Here is a 13,942-nt window from a genome sequence, read left to right as displayed (position 1 = left end):
TGCTTGACAGAGAGAAGTATATTCTCTATTACTGATACTGGCGTATAGTACTGCTTGACAGAACAAATATATTCTCTATTACTGATACTGAAGTATAGTACTGCTTGATAGAGACTGAGAAGTATATTCTCTATTACTGATACTGGCATATAGTACTGCTTGACAGAGAGAAGTATATTCTCTATTACTGATACTGGCATATAGTACTGCTTGACAGAACAAGTATATTCTCTATTACTGATACTGGCATATAGTACTGCTTGACAGAGAAGTATATTCTCTATTACTGATACTGTATAGTACTGACAGAGAAGTACTGATACTGGCAGTATATTCTCTACTGCTGGATAGTACTGCTTGACAGAACAAATATATTCTCAATTACTGATACTGGCATATAGTACTGCTTGACAGAGATAAGTATATTCTCTATAACCGATACTGGCGTATAGTACTGCTTGACAGAACAAATATATTCTCTATTACTGATACTGGCGTATAGTACTGTTTGACAGAACAAATATTCTCTATTCTCTGGCGTATTACTGATACTATATTCTCTATTACTGATACTGGCGTATAGTACTGCTTGACAGAAAAAGTATATTCTCAATTACTGATACTGGCGTATAGTACTGCTTAACAGAAACCCTTCTAAATTTGTATGTTGCTGTATGACAGAAACTGGTATATTGCTGTATAACGGAAACTGGTATATTGCTGTATGACAGAAACTGTTATATTGCTGTAAAACAGAAACTGTTATATTGCTGTATGACAAACTGGAATATTGCTGTATGACAAAAACTGGTATATTGCTGTATGGCTGAAACTGGTATATTGCAGTATGACAAAAACTGGTATATTGCTGTATGACAGAAACTGGAAAATTGCTTTATGACAGAAACGACTATATCAACATGCAGCAATCGCTAGGCTGTAGTAACTTAGTAACGATCCCTGTGCCCTCTCTCCATTTAACAAAGCTGAGTCAAATGCTCCCTATTGTGCGATGTGTCTATATAGACAGATGTCCAGCCCATCAACTAAGTTGGTCAATTTGCTCTGCTCATGTGGGTAGAATATGGGTAGTTTTCCAACCATTTAATGTCCCCCCTTATGGTTTTATGGCAGTAAAATGACTGTGTGTATGACACTAAACGTCACGTGACTGTAAATGGCTACATATGGTACAGTGAGTGAGTGAGTTCTCAGGCCCTTCCATGCAACCAGATTGTGAGGAGGGATTTTCATTTAAGTGAGTGACTGAGTTTAGTTTTATGCCGTTTTTAGCAATATTCCAGCAATATCACGGCGGGGGACACCAGAAATAGGCTTCACACATTGTACCTATGTGGGGAATCAAACCCGGGTCTTCGGCGTGACAAGCGAACGCCTTAACCACTAGGCTACCCCACCGCCCCCACATATGGTACAGATTGTGGTTAAAAAATGACCATGCATGGTTAGCATAAAATATATGACTCCATGTGAAATGGCTTAGTATGATATCAGTGTTTGTTCAACTGCAGGATGGTTAAATATAGCAAATGATATATACTACTTCTCTTTTAAGAGGGATTTTTTTAATTTCCTTCATGCACAAATTCATTTTCAAATATGGCAAGTGTACATGTAAATATATCTGGTATAAGTGATCATCCCTTTTTAGATCTTTTTGTATTATTTTTTTTTTTAAAAAGGGACTTTTTAAAAATTGATATAATGCTTTCATTCATTATAAGAACAACAACAGTCATATCAGTTAATGTGTTTAAATATTTGGAGGACATTTGTTAACTGATTACTCATTTTAAACACTGGTTATTATAACACATTATTAGGGATTTACCTTGAGTGCTGTATTTGAGGGTCCCTGGGACCCAAACTCTTAATTTTCAGGGGTCCTGGACAACAAAATGGGGGTCCCAGACACATAAATGTAATTATTAATACTGTAATTGTATTGTGTATCACGATCATCACATTGATTGTTACAGTAATTAATTGCAAATGATACCATAACTCAGCTAGTAGCAAACTCAGTGATAACTTATTGTTACTTGATTGGAATTTTACAAAAAATATTTGGACTGTGCCCCTGTGGATGCGCTAATAATCTTTGTTGCGTCCATTGTCAGTTTTTATGTGTATAGGACGCAGGAATTTGTGTCGTGTAAATCCCTGACATTTATGCTCTGGTTTATACTATATCTTAAAAATCATACATGCAAATAAGGCAGACCAAGGAAAGATGTGTCTCATAAATTGCAGCCTGTCTGCTGAACAAAATGTATGATAGATGAAGTCTCTAATGGTCATATTTAACATAAGTTCAGGCAAAAAAAACAGTGAAAACATTTCATGTTTAATCCTAGATGGTTGTTCTGTCAAAAGAATGTACTAGTGTTTTAAACACCAGATTTTCATTACATTTCTATATGATTTAGTTGTCCTTTTGAAAAACATGCAGGCAGTTTGAAAGATGTGAAACTAGTGATAAAAATAGTTTCACAAAGGGAAGTGGATGTAGTTGTCCTCTTGATAAAAACATGCCGGCTGTACTAAAGATCTGAAACAGCGATAAAAGTACTTATACAATAGGAAGCAGGACATATTGTTATTGAGCACTTGAGGAAACTTAGTGCAGTGGGAAAGGGGAAAACTCTCTGTATAATAGATCCTTGTGGTCTACACCATAGTCACTGATTTAGACAGATAAAGTTTTCCTGATCAAAGTTCCCACTTGAACAAATGGCCGAGTGACCAAGCAAAACCAATTCTTTCCCCATATTTACTAATAACCTTAGGACCTGTGTGTATCTTCAGCATGGCAGTTCCTTGTAGGTGTCATTATGTCCAATATGATTGGTTGTTTAATGCCGTACTCAGCAATATTCCAGCTATATGGCCGCCCAATGTGAAGGGAAATGAAACATTTACAGGAATACAGAACTATATAAATATTACAGGGTGATTGTTGGTAGTCAAATTAATAGATTGCTACTGTTGATTATATTGTTAGGCCAGCGTTTATCACACAATTGACAGCTTGTGTTGTGTATTTCATTTCAAGCACCTGTTGATATTGTGCCAGATGGCAGAGGAATAAAATACTTCTCACATAGCTGTTTGAATAATGTTTATTTGCTTAATTGTCATGAAACTAATGACATAGTGATCGGTTTGGGATACTTTGATGATTCTTACTTCACAAATTGTCTAAAATATGAATAATTGGAATTATTTGAAGAAAAAAAACCCTGCAGATATTGAATTCTGCTATATATTATCATTACTTACTAGAAGATCTGTTGTTGTTTAATGATGAAAGGACGATCTAATAATATCAAAGATATTAAAAAATCAATTATACTTTACTTTTTCCATCCTATAAATGACCCAAAGTTTTTAATGAAACACTTGTGAACTAATGGTTTTGTATGATCAACTGAATTGTAAGAAACTTTGATGATTGGATAAGATAAATTGGATGATTAGATCAAATAGTATCCTTGTTTTGAATCACCTGTTTCATTGCCATAATATTCACTTAATTTTGATCCAAATGATGACAGCAGCCATACTGGAAATGCAAATTTTTCATCTGCATGGTCATAGTTTGAGGGCAACTTGTTAGTCATGAATTAAGTGGTTTGAACACATGTGACACAACTCAGTGTCTGAAACAGTTTGGATGAAGCTACGCATGTTAAATTTCATGTGAGTAAGTGAATTTGTATTTTTAACACTAATATAAACAAGTTTGCTGTTATGAAAATATAATTATGATACAACAGACTCTTGTCTTCTTGCATGTCTGTTCATTGATAAATTTTCATTGAATGACAATGAATTGTTTTATATGTATATTTTCTCTATTATTTACAATGTTATTGATAAATATACTGAGGGAAACAAATAAGGGAACACCACTTCATGGCAGTGTTCCTATAATTATTCCCAAATATCCTTCCACAGCGCTATTCAAAGCTGGTGATGAAAACTGGAAAATATTAAAGGAACGCTTGAATTTTCCTATGTTCCTTTATTTGTTTCTCTCAGTACAGTATTGTTTTTTTTATGGCAGAATGTTTTCCAACACATTTTTTATTAAATCCTCGATGAGAGTAAACATTTTTTTTCACAAAATGAACTCTCAGAAGTCCAGCATATGTCATATAGGGAAATGTCAATGGCCGTTCCAAGATAATATGTTTCTACTGTAATGTAAACATCCATATCCTGTATTAGATTATAAAGATAATGGCTGAAAACAGTAGTAATGGTCAATAGTGTACCAGCTTGGGCACTAGGCATTTTGATAGTTGTAGCAGATGTTTTCACAATGAAATATTTGTCCCTCCCACTCTCCTTATAAATTGAGCTATGTGACATTAATGTTTTCTGTCACATGGTGTGTTTTTATTACAAGGCTTATTCATTTAAAGATTTATTCAATCAACTGTAAGGTGGGCTTCCAAGCCTTGTGATTTTGTAAGTGTAACTACTTTTTACTTTAAACTCTCCTTGACAGAGTTGACATTAACACTTGATTGCTCGAATGAAAATCCTGAAAATGTGTGTGTGCTAACCTTTTTTAGAAAGTTTAGAAAACTTGAAATTGTCTCTTGGCAACATTTTCAGTAGGTAAGTGTTTACATATGACTTATTAATAGCTAAGTTGTATGTTATGTAGAATTTCAGTTGATTTCACCCATTGCCCATAGGCGGATCCAGGGGGGAGGGTGCAAGGGTCTGCACCCCCCCTTTTGTCCTGAAAGTTTATTAAATGACCATTGAAACTCTCGCAAAAATTAAGTGTGCACCCCTCCTTTTTTAAGAGTGTGCAGCCCCCTTTCTCAAAAAGCTGTATCTGCCCGTGTTGCCATACCATGATCCTGCCCTGCTATCCTTCATGATTACAAGGGGCGGTGGGGTAGCCTAGTGGTTAAAGTGTTGGCTCGTCCCGCCATATACCCGGGTTCGAATCCCACATGGATACAATGTGTGAAGCCCATTTCTGGTGTTCCCCGCCGTGATGTTGCTGGAATATTGCTAAAAGCGACGTAAAACCAAACTCAGTCAGTCATGATTACAATCTTTGGTTTTCCGCACCAAACCCATGCTTGTCTACATCCTGGTCACTTTAGGCTTCCTCCAACATAAACTGACACACAGCCTACACAAACAGTATTAAACCCAACTGACTCACTTAGAAGACATCACGGATTAAGTAAAGGACAGTCTTCTCTGTGAAGTGGCCCATCCTAGGCCAAACGGGTTCTAGTTAGAAAGGCCATTTATCATTCATTATAAGATGCGAATGAGACCTTTAATCCGAACAAATACCCAATACTGTTCCCTATTATCATGATAATCAGACCCTTCCTAGGCAGTGATGTAAGCTATGTGTTGCATGACCAGGCTATTAGGGCTACTGTGTTCAGGAGATAGAGGCCTTCACAACACCTGAGGCAGGCCTGTCTCTGGAACAGACACAGGAATAGATGTAGAATACATCAGGGTGGTAACTTGCAGCTTTACATAACTAGTGGTGTGCCTTTTCATGGAAGTCCAACAGAATGGATAATGACTGTTTACTATGCTATTGTGGTGTTTAAACCTTGGGATGAAGTGGTAATGTTCCTAACTTGGGATGTACGGTCATTTTCACTTGGAGTTGGTTGTTAAAGTGGCCAGTGTCTGTCATCATTATTAGTGGGACATTTTAGATGGGTTATTTTTGTGTGTATTTTGATCAGAGGCTTGTCATGGTAGTGTTCTGATGTCACAGGTGAGATTTAATGGGTTGGAATTTGTTGCGCGACCATTGACTATTTTGAGGAACGGCTAGAGGTTTGTTTTCATTGCAGGATGTAATTTCACTCGCTACTTTAAGACATACCACTCTTTTGTCTTAGGTATGAGATAAACAATTAATTACTTTTTTCAGAATGTCTATCATGTTCAGCTAAACAATTATTTTATTTCCCTTTGTATTTCCTGGAACAAATGCTTTTGGGTTTATTTCTTCAGAAAACTTGCATGCCCCCCTTTCCCCAGATTATTAAAATGGTTATTTGCTAAAAGATTCTATTTTTCAGAACATCCATTGTCCCAACCTTCCAGAATATTTATTTTTTAATGTATTTTCTGGAAGAAATGGTTTGATATTTCAGAATAATAGCAGAGCCCTCTCCCCAGATTAATAAGGATTATTTGCCAAATGATTAAATGTTTTTAGGACATCCATATTCCCAACCTTCCAGAATATATACTTACGGTATATTGTATTTTCCTGAAGATATTTATTATTTTTTCAGAAATTTTTAAAAAGTTGCCAACTTACACAATAATTATGAGTTTTTAATGAATATTTTAATTTGTTAGCTGCATGTTTGTGCAGTTTTTAATAAATGTTGTGGTAGGTGCGGATGTGTCAGTGTCAGGGGAGCGGTATGTTGTTGACATGCTGCCAACGCTGACCTGGTTAATTTTTGTTGTCATCTGGATGATGTATGTAAGAGAATTTTTTTCAGAATGTGTACTTTTAAACTAGGTCACCTCATGATCAGATTTCTGGGATGTTATTTGAAGTATTTTGTTGTTGTGAAGGTTTTCAAGGCAGATACTTCCTGTTTAAGAATTTCCAGTTCACTTGCAGAAATTCTGCTTAAAATATCTGATGTCAAAGAATACTTAATAGATGTATTTATGCTGAGTAGGGTAGGGGAAATTAGTTAATTAAGAATAAATAAATGAAATCTATATCAAATTCCAGACAGTTGGAAATATTTCATGTTTTATTTCATGCCTATAGTTGGTCAGTATGTAAGACAGGAGGTGATTTAAGAAGATTAATAAAAATATTGTCATGGTTCAAGAGAAGGTCCCAATAAAAATCACGAGTGAGTGAGTTTAGTTTTATGCCACTTTTAGTAATATTCCAGCAATATCACAGCAGGGGACACCAGAAATGGGCTTCACACTACAAGTCATGAAATGAAGTGATGAGATGTTAACCAATAGCATTGAAAGTATATTTAACTTTTTGATTAGGCCAGACCAATTTTAGTTCTTGTTTTACGGACTTTTGTCCTCAGAAAACCTAAAGGCAAGAGGGGAAAAATTAATAAAAAATAAAAATCACCAGTCAAAGTAATATTCCTTTTAAATACTAAAAGTATTTTATTTTTGGCAATTTATGATGTGTATATGGTGCAAAAAACAATCAACAAGGGTTTTTTGTAAGTTAACATTTTTGGCCAATAAAAACATGAGGATTTTATTATTTGAGCAGGAAAATTCATTTTAATTTTTTTATATTTTTCTTGAAAAAATATAACCGTTGGATCCGTAAAACAAGAAATAAATTGGTCTGGCCTTATACTGTTCAAAAGAAGTTAAAGAACAACTAATTTTTAAAAATGTTATATGGCTAGTGGGTTTTACAACACAGCTTTCTGATTGTGGGTGTTCTGTAACATGTATTTTGAGTCACTATCTGTATTATCTGTAACAAGGTGACCGTATCTGGTCAATGGGGGCTGAAAACTAAAATACATCAAACTTTCAAAGAATATCTGTTGTTGCTGTTGATAAATGCACTTTATGAAAATACATTCTTGCAGCTTCAGCTGTGTCTTACAACCCATGACTTATATCATGGTACACCTAGTATCATAGTGATTCATAAACACATGCTCTGTCATTGTATATCGCGTGGTGACAATCACTGGATTGTCTGGTCCAGACTCAACTATTTACAAACAACATCATACAGCTGTGATACTGCTGAAAACAGATACATACCCATGATATAGTCACAACTTTACAATCAACTCTGTTTTTAGCAGATATTTCTTGTTGATGTAGAAAGGGTTTCGTCACTTCTATTTACTTTGATGATGTTGTGCAGGGGTGGAAATAACCCATTGCCCGACGTCCGAGTCCAGTGTTTTTTTTCTGTCGGGCAAGCAAATTTGTATATCACACTGTGCAAGTGTCCAGTTGACTTTCCAATGTTAATTATGTTGTTTATTTAAAAAATCAGCAAGAAATCGGTCGGTATAGTGGACAAATTATCAGGGCAAGTGACTTTACAGGTGCCACTATACCGGAGTACACTGTCAATTTTAAAGTTATTTCCACCCCTGTTGTGTGCACAGTGGTAATACTAGTTGTCTCCCCCTGAAGATCTGGGTTAGATTTGATCTTCAGCATCCCATGCTTGTCGTAAAACGCAACTAATGGATCGGGTGGTCAGGCTCGCTGACTTGGTCGACACATATCATCGTATCCCAATTGCGGAGATCGATGCTCCTTCTGTGGATCACTGGATTGTCTGGTCCAGACTTTATTTACAGACCGACCCATATTGCTGGAATATTGCTGAGTGCGGCATTAAGCAACAAACCAACAATAACATAATACTGGTGGTGTGACTATAAAATGTTGCTTGGCTCTCCAAGATGTTGACCACGTTATTACCTGTGTGGTCCTACAGCAGGTGTTACTTAGATTGTGGCTGTGATTAAAGGTGTACAATCACAGACCAGGTGTAGCATTCCGTGTGACATGTGTGGGACGTAAATCATGCTGTATCAATGGTATTATGGGTGCATGACAGGGAATGCATGTACGAGGGACAGGATGGGAAGGGGTAACTGGGGCATATTGCAGTGTGGATTCAAATACCGTATATTACAGTAGATAAGCCGACGAATTAAGTTGACCATTAAAATCAGTATCAAAATGGTGTGTTCCACATATGCCGAGCCACCAATGATATGATGTTGTTTTCTTTCCACCAGAAAAAAAATGATGAAAGTGTAACCTGTTGACAAGCCACCCCCTTTCTACAGACTGCGTTTTTTGGTCCTCAAAATTCGGCTTTTGTACAGTCCTATATGGTGCTTCAGAAGCAACTCTTCTTCTTCAAGATGGGGGGGCGGTGGGGTAGCCTAGTGGTTAAAGCGTTGGCACGTCACGCCGAAGACCCGGGTCCGATTCCCCACATGGGCACAATGTGTAAAGCCCATTTCTGGTGTCCCCCGATGTGATATTGCTGGAATATTGCTAAAAGCGGCGTAAAACTAAACTCAGTCAGTCAGTCAGTCTTCAAGATGGCTTTTGAATAGATCTCTTTTTTAATCTTACAGTGTTTTTAACAATGTATCCAGTGTATGTTGAGCATCTGTAATGGAAACCAGGTGCTATACAAGCCAATTATTATTATTTAACTCTTAAGCTGCTTCAGACTAATATTCATGGTATTTTGCAAGTTATCAGGCCTACTTTTTGTGTAAACACTCCTATCTGGGGTTTATTTGCTTGTCTTTGGGGCGTATTGAGACTCATTCAAAAGTCAATGGGCAGTATTCCAACTTTGGCTTGTGTTAACGCCCATGCTATGTTTTCCAAATAAATGAATAAGAAAAGTCTTAGACAAGGGCATTCCTCTCCATGATGTTGTAACATTATATATGTACTTGTAATGTAATCTATGTAAATTAATGCTCCTTACAAGGAAGCAATGACTGCTCCCTTGCCTGCAACATGGCATGAAAGGCTGGCAACTAAACTTGTCTCCCAAAACTGTCTCCAGTTGTGTCTTTGTAATATGCTGCGAGATAGAACTAATGAAACAAATGAGTAATAGTACGGACTCTCATGAAGTTACAGTTATATTTGAAAAAAAGTTTTTCATATTTTCTATTTCTGAAATTTAAAACATGTAAATTGACTGCCAGTCATTTGGAAACTCCTAGGTCCAATTTGTATTGAACTATATATTTGTTTGAGCAGTATATATTTGCCTGATTGTGTTAATTTGCCATTGAGAAAAGGAATTTAGGAACAATCATTGTACATGCAAGACTTAGTTGTGTTGACTTATCTAATCTGCATTCACTGACATTCATCTATATATGAAAGTTCAAGATATGATTGTTATCGTGAGTTTAAATCTTTACTTGAACCTGAGTCGTATCTATACAATTTACATAGTAAAAAGCTTCGTAATGTTTTCATACGCCTGAGACTTGGCCTAAATGATTTATATATCAATCAAGAAATATATTCATCTATTATAAAATCACAAAGGTTCTGTCCATTTTGTAATACTGTAGAGAATGAATTACACTTTTTATTTCTTTGTCCTGCATATAATTTAAGGCAACTGTATTTTCCACAATGGCTACAATCAAATATTAATGCTACAAAACTGTATTCAATACTTTCATGTAAAGCATCCCTATAACAATATAAGGTAGCTCTATTTATTTATCACACGCTTATATTGAGAAGAGATTCAATGTAACGTGTGTGTCGCATGTTGTATATGTTGTACATATCATACATATTTCTTTTGTATATGGGCCTCTGGCCTTCATGCAATAAACTGATTGATGATTGATTGACTTCAAGGTTGAGGTTGATATGTAAAGCAGTGTTTAGTTTTCACCTAGCTCGTACTCCTGGAAGTTCTTTGGTTCGTAATAGGATGTAAGTGCTCCATGCTTAGCACCCACTTGGCATTTCAGTAATAGTAGTTTCTGTGAAGACTAACTATTGGCCATGGCCACTTTTGTGCTGGTTGTGACTGGTTTATGACTGGTTGTGACTGGTTGCTTCTTTATGCAACTGAGTTTTACTCCTGACATCATTTATTACAGCCATAGTGATGGAACTGTGGTATTGTTTACAGAGTGAAGCATCACTATCACTTTGTATCGCTTTAAGCTATTGCTTTTATCACTGTCAGGATATTTTGAAAAAATGACAATGTCAAGCTATAATGCCTATATATTTTTAGCTTGTCTACAAGATGGTGTTTCCAGTTAATCAGAATATTTTCTCAAAATCAGTAAGGCCGGTGATGGAAGTAAAGATAGTAATATGATCTCAAAAACATGTATTGAACTATTTGTTTAAGTGATTTCAGTTTGTTGAGGGTAATCTGCGGAAAATAATAGTTTTCCTTTCTATTTTGATCGACTTTAAATGACTCATGGACTTGGTTGTTGGACAAAAATGTTTTTGTGACTGCTTGTCCACTTCTGTGAAAATATGGATCAGCAGGTTGTGAACCAAGTTAATGTAAAACACTAAACAGCCGACCAAGGAATGCGTATTAGATCTGATGACACTTCAGGTTCTTAACCAAGTTGTTGTATATATTGCAGATGAGTCCCATCATGCCATAAACACGGATATCGTCATGGTCAACCAGCAGCCAGGACAGAGTGAGGTCGTCAAGTGCGTTGTCGTTGGTGACTCAGGAGTTGGCAAGACATGTTTGATCTGTGCCTGGGCCTGCGGAGCTAAATATGACCTTCATCAGCTTGTTAAAACTCATGTAGCCACTGTCTGGGCGATCGACCACTACCGACATGATCGAGAGGTAAGTCAACGTCGCTCTCTGGGCGATCGACCACTACCGACATGATCGAGAGGTAAGTCAAAGTCACTGTCTGGCGATTGACCACTACCAAGAGGTAAGTCAATGTTATTGTTTGGGCCAGTGGCCATTTTGTGGGCCATTACGCACTATTGTAAACCAAACGTCACTGTGTTCTTTAATCTGATTGGTTGAAAAACGTGATCAAATGGTATTCGATTCCCGGAAATTCGCTGAGTATTAATACATACAAACATCGCTCACACCATTGTATTGTTACGTCGTCAGCTGTGATGACGTCATTCAAATCATATTGTGACGTAAAGTCCGAATGACGTCACAAACAAGCAGTTCCAGATGCTACCATGAGAGACAGCCGAAACGGCCGGTTGATGACATTTCACTGCTGTACCCGTACACGATGTCAATGAGTGCAGACACAAAAACGTGTGTGGACCTTTTGGTTTACTTTTTGTGTTTACAATGGAATATTCCAAATGAATTCCTGTGCTTCAAATACTCAATAACACCCGGAAATTGGCCAACACATGATGTTTATCTCCTAACTGTCATGATCGAGAGGTGAGTCAAGGTCACTGTCTGGGACGTTACCCATTATCATTGTTTGTGCCCTTGACCACTACCAAAGTAGTAAGTCATGGTCACTGTCTACCAAAGTGATTAAGAGGTAAGTCAAGGCCATTGTTTGGGTCATTCCTCACTACTGACAAGATGCAGAAGTAGGTCTAGGCCATTGTTGGTCTATCGAAATCAATGCCACTTTAGGCTGAGATTCACTTCCATCATGAGTGAGAAATCGTAAGTCTAGGCTTCTTTGATTAGGGTCCAATACTGTCGTAATTTAGGCGGAAGTCAAGGTCAATTTTGGCTGTGAACCACAACCATCATAACTTAGACATAACTCTGGGCCACTGTAGGCTGTGGGCCACTACCACTGTGATAAAAGGTAGAAATGGGCTTCTGGGCCATACACCCAACTGTAATGGCCATGAGGAAACTTTGGTCCCTTCGCCACCAAATACCAGACTTCACATGTAACAGTTATATACCAGATGTTCTGTGTTTTGAGGTATAGCGTGTCCAGAACTTTTAGACATTAAAATGACGTAAGAAGACTGCAGAACTGAAACACATTATCTGTTCATCCTTGTGTGCCCCCTAACTTTGACTACCAGTACACCCATTGTTGTAATATGGACAACTTCTTTGAGTGGCATGTTTAGAAGTTGGAGAATCAGATAAGGACAAAACTTTATGGATGAACAACTTCTTAATTTGGTTGATGCGACATTTCGATACAGATTCTTGTATCGTATCAAGCAAGAATCGGTATCGAAACGTTGCATCAACCAAATTAAGAAGTTGTTCATCCGTAAAGTTTGTCCTCTACTGTAATATGGACATTTTATTGTTTCTGCTCCAAATTCCGAGTGGTTCTGGCAACTATGGAAATTAGAATGATGTATTCTTTTACAACCTATATTTCAAAAGGCATGGTGACCTGAGTCAACCTTACAGGCCTTTTCACTGAGTAAATTTAACCACTATTGATGATTTAAACTCAACTTGTCACACTGCTCATTTACCCAGCTCAGTCAACCCAGAACAGCCTAAACTTCGGTCATCAATCACTGTGAATTCCAACCCGTCATCTCTGTTCACCTTTCAGATAATGCTGGAGGCTTAGTGAGCAATATATACTTTGAATATTGACTAGCAGCCATTGGCTTGCACCAAAAGACACAATTCTGTATCATTATAGTTGAAGTACTGATCCATTTTTTGTGATGTAATCAGTTTAAATGTTACTGAAAATGTATCAGTGGATAAAAATAATACATTGCAAGTTATTCCATATTGTTTGGATGGGCTAAGCCATATTGTTTGGATGTTATTCCATATTGTTTGGATGGGCTAAGCAAGTTATTCCATATTGTTTGGATGGGCTAAGCAAGTTATTCCATATTGTTTGGATGGGTTCCATATTGTTTGGATGGGCTAAGCAAGTTATTCCATATTGTTTGGATGGGCTAAGCAAGTTATTCCATATTGTTTGGATGGGCTAAGCAAGTTATTCCATATTGTTTGGATGGGTTAAGCAAGTTATTCCATATTGTTTGGATTGGCTAAGCAAGTTATTCCATATTGTTTGGATGGGCTAAGCAAGCTATTAGTTTTTGATTTGTGGGTTTATGATTCCATGAATGTAAACATATTATGTCACACCCACTGACGGATTACTTTCAACACCTGTGCTACAACATGGCACTAACTGATGTTACTGTTTTGGTATCATGTTTTTGTGCATTGAGTATACAGACAATCTGGGATGATATGATTGTTGACTTACTTTTTGAACTGACCTCCATAGTTTTAGACTTATAGGGACATGAACTTAAAAAATGGTGTGCGAGTCTGCATAACTATCCTTTGAATAATATGGCAGCAGACAGCTGAAGGAAAAAACAGACATGCCTTTCTGAATTGATGAGAACCAGATGTCTGCTTGTACGACAT

General features: G+C 36.9%; 1 protein-coding gene across 1 annotated transcript in view; it reads left to right on the top strand.

Moving 5' to 3' along the window:
* The window catches only part of LOC124253606 (rho-related BTB domain-containing protein 1-like), a 61,207-nt gene that overhangs the window by 33,366 nt on the left and 13,899 nt on the right, over window positions 1-13,942 (top strand). Inside the window, 1 exon segment of the mRNA XM_046687410.1 lies at window positions 11,190-11,407. Coding sequence (XP_046543366.1) covers window positions 11,225-11,407 — 183 coding nt within the window. The 5' untranslated portion in view covers window positions 11,190-11,224.

The sequence above is a fragment of the Haliotis rubra genome, unplaced genomic scaffold, assembly GCF_003918875.1.
Source record: "Haliotis rubra isolate DU_JTF1 unplaced genomic scaffold, ASM391887v1 Scf546, whole genome shotgun sequence".
Classification (NCBI taxonomy): Eukaryota; Metazoa; Mollusca; class Gastropoda; order Lepetellida; family Haliotidae; genus Haliotis; species Haliotis rubra.
This window is presented reverse-complemented; position numbering and strand designations above follow the sequence as displayed.